At 43.6% G+C, this 23,856-nt stretch overlaps 1 protein-coding gene across 1 annotated transcript; it reads left to right on the top strand.

Annotated features, from left to right (window-relative positions):
• The first annotated feature begins 4,311 nt into the window (after window positions 1-4,311).
• On the top strand, window positions 4,312-6,140 carry Nkx2-8 (NK2 homeobox 8). Its single transcript, XM_005080514.3, has 2 exons — window positions 4,312-4,682; window positions 5,303-6,140. Exons 1-2 carry the CDS (start codon window positions 4,535-4,537, stop codon window positions 5,863-5,865), a joined length of 711 nt encoding a protein of 236 aa, XP_005080571.1. The 5' UTR covers window positions 4,312-4,534; the 3' UTR covers window positions 5,866-6,140.
• Window positions 6,141-23,856: the final 17,716 nt, after the last annotated feature.

Below are 23,856 nucleotides of genomic sequence, written 5' to 3' on the forward strand. Positions count from 1 at the left end.
AATCTCCTTAAATAAAGCATCAACAAACACTTACCTAGAATGACTAGTGTGGTCTGTAATTTAAGCTGCTGCCAATAAGAAGAAATAGTACCTCACTTTAAAAATGTACAGCAAAATTTTGAAATTGATTTCAAAACAATATAAAACTATTTCTAAGCACCTCATTATAATGTTTTTTTATAATGTATGGGTAACTTTTTTTTCTTAAATGGTTTCAACTGCAGTGTTAGTCTTTGGTTTCCAGCATGCACAATAAATTAGACTGTACAAGGTACTAGTCATAAGATGTGGTCCTGGGGTCAGTCTTTCTTGTCAATAACACCATACATGGTCTGTACATAACACTAAGTGTGATCTAAGGCCTGGATATTTTATTATGTAAAACTCAGAATTCTGTATTTTACAATCATATTTATGCCAGTTAAATTACATTTGTATCTTTAACAATGTACCTTTAACAAAAACATTTTAAAAAGATGAAACCAAAATAGGAATTTTAGATCTAGACAAATAGCATTTGGCATACTACTCCACGTCATATAGTTATTCTGACTGTGACAACTTACAAATCATGTCAGCACAAATATTTTTATGCCACTGGAAGGCACGAGAAAGATCAGAAGAGTGATAAATAGCTAGTCTTTCAAATTAAAAGCTTTTAGTGAATGGAGTACAGTGGTATTTAATTAAACACAGTTTTAAATTCACAGAACCATTTTACTCTGTGTGTGTGTGTGTGTGTGTGTGTGTGTGTGTGTACATTGTCTGCTTAATTCAGTAGATGAACATAAGAGAAAAAGAAAAAAATTCCCCAGAGACCAGAAACAACAGCAATATCAATGAAAAAGTCTTTTCTTAAGAGATTTAATGCAGAGAGGCTCAGATCTTGTCACTTGATGCTAAGCAATAAGATCAAAAGTCAGTTTTAAAGATGGACCAAATTCCCAGCCTGTCAGTAGCTGCTGCCCTTTGTCATCTGTGTGTACATCAACACAGCCAGGAAAGGACTGAAGCCAGGCTGGGAGCATCACTGAGTGTTTGTGGCAACTAGCTTTCAGAATGAAAAGTGAAGAGATCTGATCCTTAAATGCTGTCTCTCCTTTCTGTCTTACGAGTGACCAAGATCATCCCCTGACACTTCTTGGAGGTGCCAAAGACCCATTTCCCTTTTCCTTTTGCTGATAAAGATGGGGAAGCAGTTGCTATGAGGGAAAATGCCCTGATAGTGGAGGGTCCTCCATCTGTCCAGAGGATTCCACAGTAGTGCCTCTCTTCTGCACTGTATAGAGTTGCAGGAATCTGTGAAGCAGCAAAAAACTGAAGGATTTAAAAACACAACATAAAATATAGACACAATTTTCCCCAAACGATTAAGATATTTCAGTTTCATTTTGGAACTTCCTAGTCCCAATATCTTAAGCATCCTGCAGTGATGAGCATCCCTGGGTAAGACTTGAAAGGATGATTGGTGTGGATGGCTTAAATACACCATGTCAAACTATCCTCTCCTCCTAAAAAATAGTAAAACTCACTCCAATTGGGTTGCATACTAGACCCAACTGCAGGGAAACAAATCCTCACAGTTAAGTAATAGTACTAACAAACTTTGCTGCATTGCAGAGTAGAACACCAACCAACATTTGAAAATCTGGAAAGAATGACCCATTAGAGAAATATTAACTTATAATCCCAATAATTCTTGTGTATGGGGCTGGTGGGGGGGATACATGTGCATGTATCTCCACTATAGAAAAAGTCTCCACTCTTGTCCTACTGGTCCAGTGTGCAAACATTTTCTACTCTCAAGTCTTTGGGTTTTTGAGGTGAAGAGGCAATGAAGAGAGCCCTTCCACTAAGGATTGCCTCTTCTCCATTTTTTTTTTCAGAAGGCACAGTTTACATGGAACAACCTCCTTGGGTGTCCTTGGGTGCTGATTCTGGGAAAGAATGGGTGTCAGGTTTCAGAAAAGAGTTGGGAATAAGGGCAGTGTTCGAGGGCATGTTTAAGCAGGGAGATGACTGGGCTTTGTGTGACCAAGAAGTATGGGGTTCCCAGGACAAACACATGCACACAAGACCCTGGGAACACTGCTCCCAGGCCGAGAACATGAAGTGAGAAGTGATATTAGGAATTCACCCGAAATCCAAGTTCTCTCTCCGACACAACTGCTGTATGGGGATGGATCTCTGCTTGGGAGCCAAACAGTAAGAGTAAAAGCAAATATTTGGTGCTGAAGAGCTCTCAAGAGCTGGAGTGTCATTACTTCTGCACATTAGTGTGGCCTTAGATGGTAAATAGATTAAAAGGCTAAGGAGGTCAGTCATTCCAAGGAAGACTCTTGTATCTTTCCTAGCACGGTTCTTCTTAAAATTGTTAAATGCCCTGCCCCAGTCCTGTGGAGGATCCTTCACAAACTCAAAAGTTGACACATCTGCTCCTAGAAAGTCCAGCAGAAGGCAACATCAGCGTTCACTGACAACACATCACTGTCGAGAGGGGCCTATACTGTGAAATGCCAGGGGAGTGACATTCTAAAAGCGATCGTCTCAGAAATTACCAAATCGATTCATCAAGGGAGGGCGGATGAGAAGGGGGGAGAGGGGAAGCAGAGAAGGACAGAATCTTAAGAGTGACAACAGGTAGCTAGAGGCTGAGCTAGGACGGCCTCACCTGGCACAGCCTCCAAGTTCTGAGGTTGCCTCCCGCTAGCCGCTGGCTCCTGCCTGGGTCTTGACTGCAAAGGGGTCAGCACAGTCATTTCAATTTAATCTTATTTAAAAAGACATAACTAATAAATCTATTGCCAGGGCCGCAGAAAGATGGCCAGCAGAGTCGATCGGTCTCCCAGTCCCATTGAATCCCATTGAAAACCATGACAACACCGGACAAGCTCCGATTTATCCCAGCGAGCTAAAGCGCATTGTGAGCAGACGTCAATCACGCATTATTCCCGACTGAACAAATGCAAAATCTTTGCTGGAACAAATGCTTCCAATAGGTCCGGGCGTCCCAGCTCCATTTCCCCTTTGTTTGCGGCCTAGCAGTTGGCCTGTAGTGGGCTAGCCTCCTCCCGACCACCCAGCGTGCAGGCACGCACGAGGTGCAGCCAGGGCACTCCAGACAAGCTTGGTATGACCGCTGCTGGGGAAGACAGATAGGCTGGGTGGAGCCCAGGGAGGCACATCCTGCCAGGTTCGAATTCAGCCCCAGCAGAGCCAGGTTTTTCGGGTGTGGCTGCCCAAATGCATCTCTAGTCCCTAAAATTTAGAAACTAGATACCCAAACCTCTAGCTAAGGGAAAGCGGCCTCTGAGACCGCAAATCGAGCGCTAGACTTAAGTTAGAGATAGGCTAGGCGCCTTCTACGTGGATCATTTTCTCTGTGTCACAGAGGGGACTAGAGGATCTGAGAGGACTGTCTTCCCAGGCACATTTTGTTTTGGGCAGGCCTAATTCTGCCTGTCCGCCCATTCCGATGCCAGGCTAGGCAGCTGTGCTGTGGTCTGCTATACTGCAAGCAGCAAGGGTACAGACCACTGCCCCTTCCTACACTGCTAGCTCAGAAACTGGAACTAACTTGGGAGTCAGGGGCAGAGACGATGCCCGAGTGGCATGCCAAGGCTGCCCTAGAAAATTCTACTACCCATATGCCCTTGAAAAGCTTGGCCCCAGAACCCCAGGTTCATGACCCATAGAGACCAGGTCAAGGATGGGCATTTCGGAACCCAGAGGCCTGGATTTTGCTGTCTCCAGTTCTTTTCGGGCCAGGGGAGACACTTCCGCAGTCTCCCAGCCCTTTCCGATGGTGGGGTGTGTGAGGAGCTTCCCTAGTGATCTGCAAACCTGTGTCCCACACAGCTAGAAAGACCAGGTCACAGGCCACCCTCAGTTCTCTAAGAGGCGCTACCAAGGGGGGGTGGGGACGAGAGTGCCAGTAGTGTTGTAAATCACTTTCCAAATAACTGCGAGAAACTACCAACCAGCAAACAAGCTCTGAAATAAAACAAACAAGGACTAATAAGTCATCCCCCCCACCCCCAATTTCCAACGCCACCACCCGGCCCAGGCACGGGAGGAGAAGGAGGAAGTTTGGGGCTCCTTCGCAAGGACCACGGTCACTGTTCGCCACCCAAGATGTTATTCACTGGTAACAATCCCCATTATCTGTCCTCACTTTGGTCTAATCGGACAATCGCTAAAGCCAAGGGCTGCTTCCTGCGGCCTCGGGGAGGTAACCCGTGCAAAGGGGCGGGGGCCGGGCGGGGCGGGGCGGGGGCGGGGATGGCACCTTCCGGACTTGTTCCGGCTTCGCTTCAGCACTCATTCAGGTACTTAACACCCTGGACACCCGGACCTCGGCTTTCAAGTGGTGAGGGCCGTTTATATAAACAGGGATTCCTCCGAAAAGGCTCTGGCATCCCTGAAGCCAGCGCATGGCGAGCGCCTCCTTCTTCTACCCTTAGGAGCGGCGTCCCCAGCTGGCCCTGGCTTCCTAGCCTGCCCTGCCCCCGCCGTCTTCCCCCCCTCCTTAGCCATGGCCACCTCTGGACGCCTCGGCTTCACGGTACGCAGTCTCCTGAATTTACCTGAGCCGGACGCGCAGCCCCGGGTGAGGAGCGAACCGCAGACGTGCGTTTCTCAAGCCACCGCCTGGCTGGAGTCAGAGCGCAGCCACTATCCTTGTGAGTGAGCCAGGAGTGCCGGCGGAGGTGGGGGGGGAGGGGGAGGGAGCAGCATCTGGCGGGCTCAGAGACCGGAGTAGAGATCCCCGGGTCAGGATTCTTCAACCTCTGGGCAAGCTGGAGGCTTTGTAGTCCTCAAACCGCCAGGTGGTGCATCCGTGCTTACTGAGCGTATACCCCTGCACCTCGACTAGGAGATAGGGGTTTTGGTGTCTGGAGATTCCTAAGGGTCAGAACATTTTAGTATTTAAAACACCTCCCTTCGGCGTCCCAGAGTTTTGCAAACCTTAGCAAAGCAGAAGTGGCCCGCATTGGTGACCCAGCTTGTGGGAAATTGGTCTGCTAGCTCAGCTACCGTTGCAGAGCTCATTTAGGAGGACCCCCAAGGTGGGTTTCTCGTGGGGCGTCATCTCAGGCGTGGTAATTACTATTTGTAGCATAGATGAGGTCGTAGGAGCGGGAGACGTTGGTACCCAAATGTGAACCCAGCAAAAGAAATGGCTCTCAAGTCCTGGTGCAAGGGGATGGGGCTGCAGCTGGAGGTACGGGGGAGAGGCTGGTTCTAGACCACCCTCAGAGGACTGCCTCTCATCCGGCGGTGTCTGCTTCGTGCTTCCCAGCCTCTGATGAGAGCGGCCTGGAGACCAGCCCCTCAGACCCTTCGAAGCTGACGTCCCTCGGGCCGGCATCTCCAGGCTCCGACACCGAGAAGAGGAGGAAGCGGCGGGTGCTGTTCTCCAAGGCCCAGACCTTGGAGTTGGAGAGACGCTTCAGGCAGCAGCGCTACCTGTCAGCGCCAGAGCGGGAGCAGCTGGCTCGACTCCTGCGCCTCACGCCCACGCAGGTCAAGATCTGGTTCCAGAACCATCGCTACAAGCTGAAGCGTGGGCGAGCGCCAGGGGCCACGGAGTCGTCGGATCTGGCAGCAGCACCACCTGATCCGCACTCGGCCGCTCCCAGCCTGCTGCACCGTGTGGTGGTGCCCGTGCTAGTGCATGACGGGCCACCCTGCAGCGGCAGGGGTGAGGGAACCCTTGCGGTAGCCCAGGACAAGTGTGGCGCACGGCCGGCTACCGCGTGCCCTGTGCCGAGCTATGCAGCCTTCGGGCCAGGCTCGGCACTGGGCCTATTCCCTGCCTACCAGCACTTAGCACCCCCAGCTCTGGTCTCCTGGAACTGGTGAGACTGTCGCGGGATGCCTAGAGTCACCACGGACTCGGGGACACTGCTGTTCGGCTGGCCTCAGTAACGCTTCAACCGAGCTAGGCCCGAAAGTGAGTGGTTGGCCTTGAGGGACCCTCTTGAGGGTCCCTGGCACGCCCTAACCAGATGTGGCAAAAACACTCACAGGGGACTTTGGCCAAGACTCCCGGTTGTTCCCCCTCTCCCCCCCCCCCCCCCGCCGCGAACCCCAAAGCTAGATTTTATTTCTTGAGCCTTATTTGTATATTTTCAAACAGCGACTTGTATGAAACAACTTATTTTTAAAAAGAGAGTATTTTCCCCTTGATTTGTGGTGCTAGACTGTAACGTGGAGGGTGGAGGGTTGGGTCCCTGGTGCGCCTGCCACTAAAGGAATGAAGGCTGGTCTTCCTTGACTGGACCTGGGAGAACCCGCAGGCTCCTAGCCTTTTGCATTGAGGCCCACCACCGGTTAGATTGGAGGTCAGACTGAAGTCCCAACAAAGCGTTAGGAAAGAAAGTGAATGGAGGGAGGCCACTGAGGCAAATCTGGGGACCCGATCAACGGGCGGTGTCTTTGCCCACAGAGTGAAGCTGGTGATTCTTTAGGCTCCAGTTCAGACACCAAAAGTGAACCCTGCCCACCAGGCAGGGTCCTGCACTCGTGCCTTTTTCTAGAGTGCAGAATAGGCAAGGGACTGAGGAGCATCGAGAAACTTGGAACCTACAGTTAAGCTCATGAGTGTGAGTGCGTCGTTTCCTGCCTCCTCATCCAAGCAGGCCCCTGGCAGTGGTGGGACAGGACAGGGAGGGTCCTGAAGAAACAAAAGGCAATGATGACTGGCGAGGGCACTTACCCCGGGGAAGGAGGAGGGCCTGGGACACTCAGCAACCTCACCTTGTGGTGTGTTCTACTGGTATGAATCCTGCTAGCAGCCACATTGAGGGCTCTCCTCCCTTTTCCACACCCGGGTTTGCACCTGCTCTTTGCCTGAGCTTTAGAGAGGAAGAACCTCCAGGTAGGCAGTTGCTATCTCAAAAGCAAAAGCTCGATGACCTTATTTCTGGGTACCCACTTCAGAAAGACAGGAGGAGAGTGGTGTCCACCAGGAACAGGGACAAGGCCTCTGATGAGGTCTGGAGAACAGGCATTGGGATTGTTTTAGGGGCCCTAGCTTTCTGGTCCAAAGTGGAAGGAGAGGAGTGGACAATGTTGTCACCTGGGATGGGGGTGGTGGATGGCATGTTTGGATCTCAGCTGCCTGCCACCTTGTCTTCCATATGGATGTGGCTATCTTAGAAGAATCTCCATCCTTAAACCTCCTTTTGTGTTGGATGCTGAAAAAGGCATTGTCAGGCCTAAAAAGGACCTAGACAAAATCCGCACTGTTTCAATTCACAACTCTGTTTAATCGGTCTCTGGAGACAATGTAGTGGGTGTTAGGCCAGACAATAGTATCTTTTTAAACCTTGTGGCCTTCAGGAAGACAAAGGGCTTGAATTTTATGGGTTTACAACTTCAATTAGAACAGTGCCAATGTGCATGGGAGATTATCAAATTTGTATCATAAAACCCCTTTCTAACAAATGATTGGTAGGGAGGGAGCCCCAACATTGTAAGACATATACTGGGACCTAGCAGGAGCTTCCCCCGTTGGAGTTGGCAGGGCAGATGTGAAAGAAAAAGAGGAAGGGATTTCAGAGGAAGGCCCGAGTTGGGATTTGTGGTCAGCTGGCTGTATGCTTGGCTCTTCCATGCTCTTCCTTCATGGACCGGTGGGGAAACAATTGCAGCTTCTTTCACTCGCTGGTGACTATGGCAAGTCCCTCAAGGTCCTTAGGAGAAAGTTGAAGAAAGCACTACCTGTTCAGCGGATCCTGGAAAGGACTCCAGAACAAAGTGATGATTGTCTTAACCAGGAAGGTTTGGGGGTGAATGCATTCACAATCACATTCCTACAGAGTGAGCCAAATTAGAGTCCCAGCAGGATGCCCCCAGTGAGCCACCTATGCTCTGGGCAGGAAACGGACAGTGGTATCTGCAGCCACAATATACAAACTGCTAGTTTTAACTCTGCATTCTTTTATCATTGCCTGGAAAGCCTTCTTTTAGAAATAAAAGACCTCATGGGAAAGGGCAAAACGCACTTTATCATCTTAGAGACTCAGGTTAGCATCTTATGTTATTCTGTCCCTATCTACCATAAGATAGAAAACTGTCCATTTCCTGTGTGACCCAAAAGGTCAATCCTCCTCAGTTCTGACAAAAGCTGAATCCAACTCTTCTACTCCTCTGCCAACAGCTGTGAAAACAGCCAGGGGCTCCCTCTCCTGCCACCCACTATCAAAGTCACATGGCAGATTCACACCCAGAAAACTTGTAGTGAAATCTGCTGTGTTTCCAGGTACATTCACAGCCAATCTCACGAAACCACACACACACACACACACACACACACACACACACACACACACACACACACACACAAACGGGGGGGTAATTTGGGGTGTCAGGATCTTGTTTTACATATAAGAAACCAATACAAAGTAATTGTAAACCTGAAGGAATGTTGCTATTGCCCTTGCCTTTACCTTAACTCATATTTAGCTACCCCCCAAGCTTCCCTTTAGAGGACAGTTGTCACCTTACATACATTGTGCAGCCATCATACATATGCACAGGGATCAGGAACAAGCTGGAATTATTTTATGCAGATCAGGATTACTACTGAAGCTGCTTAGAGTCCAGCAACTTGCTAACATGTTTTAATATCTCCTGTATGCCAGTGGGTATATGCAAGATTTTTTTGCATATAATAGCACATTCAGTCCTCAAGAGATAATACTGCCAGCCCCACTGTCATATGTGGCATCTCAAGGTCAAAGAGGTTGTAAGTAGTTAGTCTCGGGGTAAGTGGTAGGTTGAGAACTTTAAATGTGTGTGTGTGTGTGTGTGTGTGTGTGTGTGTGTTATGTGCGTGTGCGCATGTAGGTGTGGGGATATTCGGTGTTTATGTGTGCACGTTGGGCCAGAGATTGATGCTGGTTGTCTTCTTCGGTTGTTTCTACCTGATTTTATGAGACAGGGTCTCTCACTGAACATGGAACTTCCTGATTCAACTAGGTTGGGTGACAAGAAATCCCAAGAATCCCTGTCACCACTTGTCCATAATAAGCAAATTAATGACTGAACCATCTCCCCAGCCCATGATGGTAATTAGTTTGTAGTCTTTTTTGTTGTATGATTTTCATTCTCTCTCTCTCTCTCTCTCTCTCTCTCTCTCTCTCTCTCTCTCTCTCTCTCTCTCTCTCTCTCTCTCTCTCTCTCTCTGTCTCATTTTTCGAGACAGGGTTTCTCTGTGTGTAGTGCTGGCTGTCCTGGAACTTGCTATGTAGACCAGGCTGGCCTAAAACTCAGAAATCCACTTTCCTCTGCCTCCCGAGTGATGGGATTAAAGGCATGTGCCACAATGCCCAGCTAGAGATATGGTCTTTGGCATCATTCTGCCTCTCTCTGTTTTGAGCCCACCTCAACCCTGTCTCCCAAACCAGCTTTGGGGACACAGCCTCAGTGCTTCTCCTGGGTCTGTCAGTGTACATTCTTAGCTGTCAGTGAGACACAGCTCTTGTGCAAGTCACAGTATTCTTCTGTGACTATCATTCCACCATTCTTCTTCCAGAAAAACATCTGTTGCCACTGCCTTGACACCAATTGTACACTCAGTGTTCAGTGGAGTTGTTGCTGACTCTGATGAGCCCCTTTAAGCGTCTCCCAACCCCCATGCCTGGATCCCTGTGGAGCTGTGTGACTCTGCCTTTCCTAGAGCCCTTTTCTAGGTCTCCAATTTAATCTTTATTATTAAATATCATCCTCTTCACATTTCCTCGCTGTCCTTCCATTGTAAACATTTTCACTTCATCTCACTTAAATCTCTTGCTGGTGGAGATTGCAATTTTCTCTTCAATTTTCTCTCCTTGTTGTTCAGATCGTACATCTTAGCACGTCTCTTATCTGACCAATTTAGCACTTTAGTATCTTAGGTAATGTGTTCCTGGAGGGTTAGAAGGAAGTTTTCTGAGTCCAGGTTAACCTACACCTTCCCTTTTAACAATGAAGTTTTAATGTTTATTATTCTCTTGCCTTGGTTGGTGCAATTCATTAGCCTTTCTGTCTCTCTTTCTACCCCCTCTTTGTGTGTGTGTCTCTCCACGCATGCACAAACATACACATTAAAATGTTTGCCTCGTGAATAAGATACACAAACATGTGCCTATAGACTTGCCATGGTTGGCCATTTTGTTAACTGTTTATCTGCCATGGATGTTTCAGCTAACCAGCATAGGTAAGTTGTCAGTGAATGTGAATAACAGATTGTCAAAGTTGCTTTTAGAGGATGTAGGGTCACTACCTCCAGGCACAGCAACTTCTGCCAATGTGAATATCTCGCTTAGTGTTCAAAATCTGCCTGGGAAATTGCATCGCACAGGACCACCTATATTTCCAAGTCATTCTGGAGGTAGAGACTTCGTAATGTCTCCTTAATTGCTTTCAGAATTTCATTCTGCACCTGTTCACCTCCTTCTGATCCTCCCCAGACATGAGTGCAATAACCAAAAGGTATTTCACATTCTCTTTGCACTTGCCGCTCATATTACTCTGTAAGTTCACCCAAGAACTGAACAATGGTTGACGCTAAACTACATAGGGATGATTTGGCCTTACAGGGGGACCAGGAGGAGTCACATAGGCCATTGAACAGTCAATTGTTCCTTTTACCCAGACTCTGATCTGAATGTTCAAGCTTAAGGGTGCTCAGATTTTCCAGTCATGTCCAGTACATAAGCTTTAATGCTTATTCGGGGATGGGGGACACATCATTACAAATTAGAAGTAGAAAGTGGTTTTCTCATTAATAAACTGCCTTATGAACCAAAAGCAACAACAAAAACCCTGTAGGTCTTTTTTTGAGGTTGTGTAATTTCAAAACCTGCTGCAGCTCCACATAACTTCAGTGAGTAGGATGTGACAGAAGGAACATCTGAGGGACTGGTCATGCTTAACTTCCTCCTGTATTCTGACTGGGTGGTCCTGTACGAGTAACAGGTTTTCAAATGCTTTTCTTCAGCGAAAAGCTCTGAATTGGGCTCTCTCTTTTCTACTCTTAATACCAATTGCCCTGTCATTCTTCTTTTTTTTTCTTTTCTTTTTTTCTGTTCCTCTTTCTCTAGCCTGGGGATGGGTTAGGTTATTTGGAAGAATTCTCTGGGAAGAGGAATGTAGGCTGTTTGCAAATTAAACTGTGACAAAGTGTCAAGAAAATCCACTAAGAGGGCCCTTGACTCTCACCTAAGATGCCATCTTCCTGCTGCATCTTCCTCCGAAGCTTTGCTGAAGGATGAGCCCTAAGCAGCAATTCCTCTAGCCCTAAAGAAGTCCTCAGCTTAGGTTTAAATGACCTCTTGGGAGGTAAATTCTCAGCTGGAGGCAACCCAAATCACCGTAAGCTCTCAGGATCTGATGCAATCTCATAAGCATCATCACAGATACAACAAAATTCAGATGTGGAGTATGAGGCGTGGAAAGATGAAAGAACCGAGGTGGTCAGCAAAGAGCTGCTTGCTTTGGGGGGAACTGTTTTATGTTCTCTGAGTCTACTCCTAAGACTCCTTAGGAGTCTACTCCTAAGAAAATGTGGATTTTCTTATTGTGCATGTGCATGGGTGCATGGGTGGAACATTAGGTATTAATAAAATGGAGGGCTGTGTGCAGCAGAGGGAATTAACAAAACACAATAAACCTCCTAGAATTTTTTTCCAGAAGAAACTACAAATATCTTTTACCTCTTCACTGAACTTGTTGATTGAAAAAAAGTAAATGTATTCTCAGATGCTTTATGCCTTGAAACAGAATAACCTCAACTGTATTTAATAATGTAGTTATAAAATGTATGTGATGCACATGCGAACAGATGTGGAGAATTTGCAAGTCTTTTCCTTAATGAGAGAGAGAATCTCTGATCCATCGTCCCATTTGTCATTTTGTTTTTCTAATTCTGAAAAGGACCATTTTCCCCTAAGATAATATGGGTAGCCTAGAAATGTACAAATAGGCTATGTTCCTAAGGTCTAGTAGTTGCTGCAATAACCCTTGGTTTCTCATTAATGGTGTAAGTTGGAGACTCGGGTGAGTTGGTGAAGTGTAGAGGGTAAATTTCATCTGTATCATCGCAAACTATAACCGGCAAGAGAGAAGGCTGGGGTCATATTGACTTGGCAAGAAAAATTCTTCAGTTTCCTCTTTGTCCTTGAAGAGTCATGTGCTGGGAGTGGCAGCAGAGAGTTCTGTCATTAACAAGGTAAAAACCAAACTAGGAACCTAAGAACAAGAATGCAGAAGGGGACTCCTGTTTGTGCCTTCCTAGGCAGGAGTTTGAACAAGACTCCGAGGTTTCTGGGGAGACTCTCTGGGTGTGAAACAACTGCACTTCTGAAAGTTCCACAGCTGAAAACTGCCCTGAAGTCTTAGCACATAATGAATTTTAAACATTAGAATGTTTTCTGTTGCTTTCCATACCTCTGGGGGAGAGGGGGGCAAGGTTGCAGTTTGTGTCACCCTGAAGCGCCACAGGGTGCTTCAGTCACTTGACTTGTAGGCTGCAGAGTGCAAATGAAAAAGTTACTGAAACACAGGTATCTGGGCTCTGAGGAAGGAGGAGACCCTATCACCCTATCATCTCAGCAACTAATGATGCCTGAGGTGGTGGTGGCTACAGGAGCTGTTTTACTCTGTTAGACTGCTCTGTTCTCACACAACCGCAGACTGACTATAGCTGACTGGCCTCATTTAAGATGTTTCCGTCACAGCTGTGAAGAATCAAGAAAGTAATCTGCGCAGCAAAGGAAGCAATCAACAAAATGCAAAGGCATCTTGTAGAATGAAAGAAAGCACAAAGTGTGTGTGTGTGTGTGTGTGTGTGTGTGTGTGTGTACACTATCCTAGATATGTGAGGAACTCAGGCATCTTAATAACTGAGAATAAGCATACAATAGCAACAATAAATCCATGTAACAAAAGGATTTGAATTGCCATTCCAAAACAAACACAAACGCCCAACCAGTGTATGAAAAGGTACTTAACATTACTATCATCAGAGAAATGCAAATCAAAATCACAGTAAAATAGCACCCTGTGCTTATTAGGGTGGTGGACTATCAAACAGAGAAGGGGTGGGGGCAGAGGAATGCTTTGTGGGTGCTTTCCAAACCTGACAACCTGAGTTTGTTCCCTGGGTTCCACATGATAGAAAGAGACTCCTGTGAACTGTCCTCTGCCCCCCATGCATGCACTCTGCTGTGCTTAAGGTAAACACACACACACACACACACACACACACACACTGAATAAATATGTTTTAAAAAGAAAAAGGTGAAGGTATGAAGAAGAAACATTGGTAGGAGTGGTAATTAGTATATTCATTATGGAAAATGGTATTAAAGGAGCTGGAGAGATGGCCCAGTGGTTAAGAGCACTGGCTGCTCTTCCAGGAGACCCGGGTTTGTTTTCTAGCACGCACATGGGTAGCTTACAATTTTTGTAACTCCAGATTCAGGGGATCTGACAGCATTTTCTAGCCTTCACAGGTACCAGATCCACATGTGGTACACATATAATAACTTTTTTCTTTTTGGTTTCTCGAGACAGGGTTTCTCTGTATTGTTTTGGAGGCTGTCCTGGAACTTGCTCTGTAGGCCAGGCTGGCCTCAAACTCACAGAGACGCGCCTGCCTCTGCCTCCCGAGTGCTGGGATTAAAGGTGTGCGCCATCAATGCCTGGCTACATATAATAAAATTTAAAAGAAAAAAATTGCATGAAGGTTCCTCAAAAACTTAAAAGGGGCACTACTTATGATCTGGTAATCCCTTTTCTGGGTACATATATCAAAGGGAAATTAGTATCAGTATCTTAAAGAGATATCTATGATCTCATGTACACTTCAGCATTATTTACAATAACCAAGAGGCAGAAATAACGTAAGTGAATACCAGTAGAAAAGTGATAGAGAAAATTTTACACATACACCGAGGGTGGGATATTTTAAAACCAAAAGAAGAAACAAATCCTGTTATGTGAGATAAAATTCACAAACCTAGGGAATACTACGCTGGGCGAAAAAAGATGGAGGAAGGCATATTAACTGATTTCCTCTATATGTGGAATCGAATTAACTTCATAGAAACAGATTAGAATGGTAGCTGGGGCTGGGAGACATTGAAAATAGTGAAATGCGTAACAGGGACAAACTTTAACTTGTAAGATGTATATCTAAGGTATAGTAAGGGTGGTGATATATCAATTAACTTGGTTGTGGTAAACAAATTGCATGTTTACTATCTTGAATATATTTTTTATTTGTCATTTAAGCTTTCTTTACAAAGTAACTCATTGTTATATGTAAGGAAGACAAAGGTCAGCCTATCTACCAAAAGCATACATTTATTCAAATGATTTTTCAAGTGAATCTTAACCAAATGCTACCTGTGCTTGCTTGAAGAAGGCCATACTTTTCCTTAGCCTGTGGCCTTTGCTTCCTGTTGTCCTGTAGCAGTGACAGAGTGTGTACTCAGTTTGCATAAGGCCTTGGCTCTGGTCCCCAACACTGGAAGACTTTCCTTGTCTTCCTTTATTTCTAGGAAGTCATCACCAAAACCACTTTTGTTCACATATTATTTTTCCTTTCTCTCCTCCCTTCCTTCCTGTCTTCCTTTTCTTCTTCCTCCCCCCTTCTCTTTTGAGGTAGAATATTGCAATGTAGCTCAGATTGTCCTGAAACTCAGAATCCTCCTAAATATTGGGAGTGCCAGGTGTGAGCCACCACACACGGACAAACCCACATGCATTTATAGTCTTGAGCCCCACAGACCATGTTAGGGGAGTCTACCATGCTTTCATGGTGCAACTATAACATCCTGTCTGGAACATTTTGCTAGGAAATGCTCCCTATAGGAGTCATCAAACTCTTTCACTTTCTTCAGGAGGCTTCAATTTCTAATTTGTTTGTCCACATAGCATTTGCTAACTAACTGAAAGAAAAGTAAGGAATTCCCACTGGTCCATCCAATGTAAAGCTGCAACCAAACTCAGAGCTCTCACTTAGATTGCTATGTGACATAGTAAAGAAAGCAAGGACTTGGGGGTGAGTCAGCCTTCATTTTGAAAGGAATTGTTGAATGCTGAATGTCACACTGATTGTGTTAAACTATTTTCAGTCTCAGGTCCTTTAACCTTCTCTTTGAGATAATGCCATCTGCTAAATGTGTTAAAGGAAACCAGTGTTAAATAAATGGACAGCATCTGATAGCTGACATTGGATAGAACGTTCTTTGTTCTTCTACATTTATCCAGTGTAACATTCACTTTGTTTATTTTTTATTAAAGCAGTCACCCAGGAATAAACTTTGCAGGAAACACAATCTAAACATATCAGTAGTTAACTAAAGGTTTATTTATTATTTATATTGTATGGTTCTGCCATTTTGCTCTATTTTATTTTCATTATGGGACTCAAGCAGAAGGATCAGTTTCTATATAGTGCATTTCAGTCTTATGACAGGGGTAAGGGGACATGACAGAACCATAAGATGGCTGTTAAACTTTTGATTTTTAAATGGTGTGTATTGTTTTGCACATCTAATTAGCTAAGCATAACCATTAGATCAACCTTGACGTCAGCATGCAGTGAGGAGTAGTGGAGATTTTATGCAATATTGCATCCTGAACAGAAAGAACAATGATAAAGGCATCATAATATTTGGTTTCAAATTATGCTAAAGAGCCATAGTGACAAAATACTCATGGTACTTGCACAAAAAATAGACATAAAGATTAACTGAATATAATAAAGAACCCAGAAATAAATCCATGTTAGGCCCCAGCCCCACGGGGTCTCTGTGAGTTGCTGGTCAGCCTACAAGTGCAACTTGTTTTCCAGTCCAAGTGCTTCCTGTTTTCTAGTCCTGGCTTACTGCCCTGGCCTTGACCCTCTGACATCAACATCTAGCAGGAGGAAAACAGGCTATCTTCTACCTGGGGTTTTTCCACTGTGCTGTAAGCCTGTATATAAAGCACACACACACACACACACACACACACACACACACACACACACACACACACACACACACACATTCTCCTGGCAATAAAGGCAACACATGCATTCTCTTAGTACAAACAGCTGGACATCTGGTCTTTCTTTTCCTGATACCTTGGAGTTGCTTGTGGTGCGGGTGCCGCAAATCCACACAGCTACAGTGTGGTAGTTTGAATGTAATTGGCCTCCATAATCTCAAAGGGAGTCATACTATTAGGAGGTGTGGCTTTGTTGGAGTGAGTATGGCCTTGTTGGAGGAAGCATGTCATTTCGGGGGTTGGCTGTGAGGTTTCTTATGCTTGGGATACTGCCCAGTGTTTCAGTTGACTTCTTGTTATCTGTAAGGTTTAATACTCTCAGCTCCAGCACCACGTCAGCCTGCACACCACCATGCTTGATGCCATCATGATAATGGACTGAACCTCTAAAACTAAGTGAGCCACCACAATTAAATGTTTTTCCTTTATAAGAGTTGCTGTGGTTGTGATGTCTCTCCACGGCAATAAAAACCCTAACTAAGACATAAAGCCACACATGTTGGAAATGACAGAAATTTGCCTGATGAGGCTAAGAAAATGAAATAACTACATGAAACATAACAAAAGTAGATCTGTATCTCTCATCATACATAAAAGTCAATTCAAGCTGGACCAAAGACCTTAATATAAAACCTGAAACTTGAACCAAGAGAGGAAAATATAGTCAGACTATTGGTAGAATGTAGGCACAGTCAAGGACTGTGTGAAACAGATATACATCCTAGCTCAGGAAATAGACCCAAGAATTGACAAATAAGATAGTATGAAATTAAGAAGCTTCTATACAGCAAAGAAAATAATGATTAAACAGACATTACAGATGTGAGAAAATCTTTGCCAATTACACATCTGAGAGGGGATCAATATCCAGAGTACACAAGGAACTGCAAAACTCAAATAGCAACAAAATGCATTACGTTTTGGGTCACATAAAAATACTGATTAAAAATGCAAAAAAATGGAATAATTACAATGAAATCTATGACATTTGTATTCTTTCATGTTTCATTTGTAGCCAAATATTATGCATGCTTACAAATGTTAATTATTCCTTTAAAAATTTGCATCAGCAATGTGCTCTTTCCTAAGAGATACACTAAACTACTTTGTACACATCCTATGTACTTTATACTGTAGATTACAGAAGAATTTAGGAATTGGGTATTTCTCCTATTACTTGTATAGCAACTTTGCTTAGAGTCTTGGTGATAATTAGAAGAATGGCCATTATTAGACTGTGTAGGTAGATGGAACAGCATGAGAGAAAACCATTACCAGTGATCATCAGAAATGAGAAGATGTTGACTTGCTCGACTCGAGAACTGTTCCTATGGAAAATATTTTCCCGTGACCTCTCAACCCCTCTTTCTCTCTCTCTCTCTCTCTCTCTCTCTCTCTCTCTCTCTCTCTCTCTCTCTCTCTCTCTCTCTCTGTCTCCACATATATTGAATAAGTCTTGCATAGAATCAATTAATTTTTTCAACTTATTCTTGGAAGTTTAGAATATAAGAATGATGACAATTCAAGGTCAAACAATGATAGGAATATTGACAATGAGTTTGTCAGTCTAGCTCTGAGACAAACCCAATATGTTCACATATTACCCAGCAGGCAACACACAAACCCAAGGTCTGCTTTTAACTTAGGGCCATGATTTGCTTCACCAAGCCTCAACTGGTGAAATTGTGTTATAGACAATATAATTTCTTTGTTATATTGAATATTTACATGATACTCTTTGTGGTTTTGTCTACCTCTGCCTACGTATCTTCAGGAAATGCTGAATACAGATTAACTGTAGATTACCGGCTGAAGTACATCACACATCTTTTGATCCAGTTAGTTGGTTCTCCAGCCTTTCATTGCTCCCCAATCCTCTGATAACCCCACTTTCCTTCTTCTTTTTTTTTTCGAGACAGGGTTTCTCTGTATTGTTTTGGAGCTCTGTAGACCAGGCTGGCCTGGAACTCACAGAGATCCGCCAGCCTCTGCCTCCCAAGTGCTGGGATTAAAGGCATGCGCCACCAATGCCCAGACCCACTTTCCTTCTTGCCCAACTTAAGTTCCATAATAAATTGTTTTGGCTCCTTTGTCTAGACCCTTAACCTCATTACAGCCCTCATTCCCTTGGTAATATTATAATGTCTAGAAAAATCCTCCTGAGGGAGGCCACCTAGAGCCAGAAAGATAAACACAGTATGTACTCACTCATAAGTGGATATTAGATGTAAAGCAAAGGATAACTAGACTACAATCCACAGCCTCAGAGAAGCTGGGTAACAAGGAGGAGCCTAAGAGGGATACATGGATCTCCCTGGGAAGAGGGAGTAGATAGGATGTCCTGGGTAAACGATGGGAGGGTGGCGGGCATAGAGGAGAGAGGCTGGGGCCATGGGAACATGAGGCATCAGGATGGTCAAGTTTGGGCTGACAGAGGGGGAAAGTGATGGGGGAGATATCTTGATAAAGGGAGCTATTGTGGGGTCAAGGAGAAACCTCATGCCAAGGAAGCTCCCAAGAACCCACAAGGATGACTCCAGCTAAGACTCCTAGCAATAGTGGAGAGGATGCTTTAGCTGGCCTTTCCATGTAATCAGTTGGTGAATACACCAGCTGTCATCATAGAGCCTTCATCCCAGTACCTGATGGCAAACACTGGGTGGAGCTCTGGAGTCTACTTGAAGAGAGGGTGGAGGCCAGAGCTCCCTGCCTGAGCATACAGGGCTGGGGCAGGTAAGCCATTTGGCCAGATCCAGTCTTTCCACAGAAACAGAATGACCTTAAAGTTATCATAACCACAAAAAGTGAGGGAAAATGTAACTGTTTACTGTGGTGTTTCATGTCTACAAATACTAAATTTTAAAAATTGGTAATATAAATTAAAATTTTGATCATATTGTTAATTCTGTTTAAAAAGTTCTGTTTATTTCTCAAAAGAAAATTATGTATACTTGATTTGTTAAAAAGTTCTATCTGTGTTTTCGGACATAATATAAGTTTTATTACAAGCATAGAGCTAAAACAAAAATGGTGCAGGTCGCTACCATTTTGCAGTCAGTCACATGGCAAGCTGGCCACATGGCTAGCTGGTAGCCATTTTACTGAAGTTAAAAGAGATACCTGAACCTCCATCTTGACTGAACATGACCACATGGAAGTTATAACAAGTTTTTTATTCAGATTTAAAATGTTAATGCTTTTATGTACAGAAATGCTAAGCTTTGTAATTTAACAGTCACCCAGATAATGGTTTTAAGACATAATGGGTATTTTGATTTTAATATTACAAAAAAATTAAGGGATTTTTAAATTTATTTTTAAGAACAGTTTTTAAAATGCTTTAAATGTATAAGGTTATAAGATATTTATACTTTTAAAATGTTTTTTAAGCTAAACCTGACAGTGTAAAGTTCTAGATTTATAAAAGCTACTAACTTAATATAAGATGTCAAGAAATAAAAGTTAATATAGTTTATGCTTTCAACAATTGGGCTTAAGGCAGACAAACCCCTAATGCTTCAGAGACCTAAAGAATGTGACATTTAAAATGTTAATTTATAAGTTTATAATATCAGACAGACTGCCAGATCCTAACAGTGACCCAAAGTCTCCAAAGAAGATTACAAGGCACCCTGGTTCCTGCACCTGGATTATGACGATGCTGACCAGTGAGCTGACCAGTGAGCAAGATGCTCAAAGGTGACACCTGCTGCTGCCAGGACCTGGCCCAGAATGTGGACAAAGCTGCTGGACACTGGAAAATTGATTGTACCCCCTTTGCCTAGACAAAACAAGGTCAGTCTTTTCCATGTCCTTCTTCCACAGAGAGAAAAAAAAAACTCTCACCTTACAGGCCTAGCAAAGATTGATGCTGTTCCTGATACTTGTGCCTCCAATACTAATGGAGACTTGGGTGTGGCTGTATATGGACTGGTACCTGTCACTTTTTAATAGATTTGGAAACTATAAAATTTATCCTTCTCAGATCTCTGAAAGTATTAATGATTGTCAGCTTGACAACATCAGGCAGCCAAATCCACAAGACTATAGTCAGCTTGGTAGCTCATTTTATTTATGTAAAAATCAAGCCTTATATGGCACCTCAATAAGGATCAGAGGATGTAAAAATATAAGATCTGCTGTTGAATCACAAGCTCAACGTTTTTAGGTTTATTTTGGTTGTCAAATAAATATAAAAGGGCTTTTCATCAGGTCAAAGACACCTCTGTCCAATTCATACCTGGCTCCATGGACAGAAAGTAAATGGATACTTCTAGCCCAAATCTGTAGTTTTTTCTAGGACTCAAAATACAATATGGTTTTCAGTCCAGATTGATAATGCTAATGTGTCTATAACCTTTGTGTCCTTTTGTATAATAAAATTTACATAGGCTTCAGAGGATCAAAAGTCATACAGCTTAGATTCACTTCTCACAGGTCAAAAGGACTCCAGATAAGTACAACCTGTTATCCCACGTGTCTGTTCCTGAGGATGGGATTTTCTTCCCTGGTCATGGGATTCCTGCCCTTCCTGATCACTAATACTATGGGTGTAAAGAGTTCCAATTAAATTCATCAGTTTTAACTTCTGTTCCCAGTCTTAAACAGGTTTTTACTTCTGGCAGACACATCTGAGCATCAGTTGCTGACCACAGCCTGCTCCTAAAGACTTCGAGCCCTGGACTTGCTGTGGACGTGAATCATTCCAGCCGATGTGGACATCCCCTGTCTCTTCAACAGAGTCTGCCAACCAGCTGCTCCTGATAGATACCCCATTGTCTAAATTCCCTTTTTGCTTTTGACTAGCATTTCAGCCTTCTTGGGTCCCCTAAGTGTGTCCCAAAGCCAGCAGGAAGTAGCATAGAAAAGAATATGTCGCCCCCTTTTTCCTGGTTGAGATGATAAGTCAAAAGGAGACTCCCTTACATAGGCAACAGTATTATAATAGATACAAATGTCACTCCCTCAGAAAAATCTGTTGGCTAATGGCAGGGCCTGTTAACACCCCCTTTGAGACCCTAACAGCTAGGACTCAAGATTAAGTCCTGTCATGGGTACTTCGAGAAGGGGGAAATGTAGTGACCAGTCCCCCATTTTAGCAGCCATTACAGGCTAACATGTGCTTGCATGACCTTGAAGCTCCTGTCCTGGTAACTAGGGGTCAGATGCCCTCCACGAGGCAAGGAGCCAATCAAAAGTTAAAATGAAAAGCATAAAACTTTGTTTTCTAGAATTGTGTGCTAATGACTTGCTTATAACATACCATCTTTAACAAGCTTATCAACTTGTATATTTAAGGATAATAGGGTTTGGGTTACAATTACTTTGAGTTTATAGCCTAACCTGAGAAGAATTCTTTTTCTTTTCCTTTTTTTTTTGCTCCAGACAGGGTTTCTCTGTGTGTTTTGGCTGTCCTGGAATGCTCTCTGTAGACCAGGCTGGCCTCAAACTCATAGAGATCTACCTGTCTATGCCTCCTGAGTTCTAGGATAAAAGTATGTGCCACCACTATCTGGATAAAAATTAGTATTTTCATATTAAACTTTTCAGTTTGGGTGCTTGAATAGTTCAACAATGATCATTAAGGTACAGGTTTCTCTTCAAGATGTCCTTTCATATTCTCCCCTTGCCTTCCTCTCTCAGAACATGATCTCACTCTTATCCTAGGTTATCCAGAACTTACCATGTACCCAGATTTTTCTCAAACTTGGCATCTATCTGATTCTAACCCCCTAATGCTGGGATCCCAGATATGTGCCACCATGCCTGGCTTATGGATTCATTTTTCTTCAGGTATGTATTCAGAAGGGAAAGCTAAAGACCTATTTTAAGTTTTTGAGGAACCTTCATGCTGGCAGTCACCATGGCTACCAACTACCACTCTCACCAACAGAGCACACAGGTTCTCTTTTCTTCTTTCTGGCCACCACTTTGTATCTTGTGTCTTTTGTTGTAGCCATCCTAATGGGTAGGAAGTACTATCTTATTGTACTTTTATATGCATTTCCCTGATTATATATTTCCACCATTGCTTTATAAACTATACATGCTTTGCTTGTTAAAAACTGATGGTTGATCAACATACATTTTAATTTATAGTATGCATTTCAATTGGTCTCTGTCTAGTTACATGAAGTGAAATGCTCTTGTGATGGGGGATTTCCTTCTGTCTTATTCGTTTATTAAATAAAGCACTGTTGGCCAATAGGGAAGCAAGATAGGTGGGACTAGGAGTCCAGGAGGATTCTGGTAACTGAGGCACAGTCAGTCACGATGTAGGACACCAGAGGAGTAAGAGGTTTGGACCCTTTCTCCGGTAAGAGAAGACCACATAGAAATACTCAGATTAACAGTTATGGGTTAATAATTAAGTCAGAGCTAGCCAATAAGAAACCAAGCAAATGACCAACAGTTTCATAACTAATATAGTGTTTTGTGTGTTATTTGGGGGCTGAGACAGCTGCAGGACCCAGGCGGCTGGCGGGAAGAGTACACATTACACTCTTATATAATATATGAATCTGTGTTCCAACACTCTAACGTTTATTCTACCTGAAAATAAAAGGGAACATAACATAGAATTAAAGGCATGGCCAAAAATATCCAATTTTGTTGAAGATATTTTTGAAAACCTTATAATCTAAAACCCCAGACACAACAAAAATAAATTAAACTGCTTAAGGCATAACAGAATCAAGTTGTGGAAATCCATTGGAAATATGATAAAACTTTTAAATCTGCTAAGGGACAGAGACATATTATATTGATAAAAAGATGAAGAGTGATATTTTCTTAAAATCTATGCATGCATGAAAGGAATCTAATGGAGTCACCAAATAATAGGAAGACAGTGTTCCAACCAGATATCTGACGCCATGAAGTGAAATCTCTAGTGCCAGGAGTGGTTACATCTTATTGTGTTGTTGGCCAAAGGGGCCCCATGGTCAACATAAAATGAACTCAAGGGATTTTGTGGATTTTTGTTTCATTTTGACACATTTTTGTCATACTTTTCTTTTGCCTTTTTGTTATGATTTTTGTTTTTGTGGGAGTCTTTTGCTATTTTGATTTTGTCCCTTTTTCTTTTAAATTTCTCCATTTTGGTTGGTGAAAGCATGAATCCCTTTCAACCCTTTATGACCTTATTTTGTTCTGGACACCCTGTCCCCAGCTTTGGGACTTTTCTCCAAGGATATTCAGATCGGCCCTCAGCAAGAATTCACTTTAGATCTCCAGGGCTTACTCTCTGGCAGCACCATTCTTTTTTATATATTTCCCCGTCCTTTCAAGGAAAGGTGACAGCCTCAACCTTTGATCTTCATCTCCTTAACTTAATAAGAGTATTTTTGAAAATACCATGAGCAGAAACTATACTGTGGCCAAAATCCCAGCTCTAAACAGCAGCCTGGAAGACACCAAAGCTTGGTTAATGTGCCTTCTCCCAAGCTATTAGCCCTACTCTGCTTTCAAATATATAAAGACCAGTGTTTTACCCAGTTTGTCAATCTTACAGCTGTTTATAAGTGAAGAGGAATTCCTGATGCTGCTAATTGTTTCTAGTCAAAGACGTTCCCTTATCCTCTGTGAACTTACTCTAACCATCTGCCCCACATCAAGGTCATTCGTGATGAGACTGCTGTGGAGGCTCATAAAAATGGCTCACCTTCATCTTGACTTAAAGTTAGAGTTCAAAAGTATCCTTACTCTTCCAAGGTTAAAGTCATAATACCAAAAGGTCTAAGGCATGGCCACTGAAGGATGTTTGGTCTAAAGTGTGTGTATGTCTAGCCCAGATAACGAGATTTG

This window comes from Mesocricetus auratus, unplaced genomic scaffold (assembly GCF_017639785.1).
Source record: "Mesocricetus auratus isolate SY011 unplaced genomic scaffold, BCM_Maur_2.0 Super-Scaffold_15014, whole genome shotgun sequence".
NCBI lineage: Eukaryota > Metazoa > Chordata > Mammalia > Rodentia > Cricetidae > Mesocricetus > Mesocricetus auratus.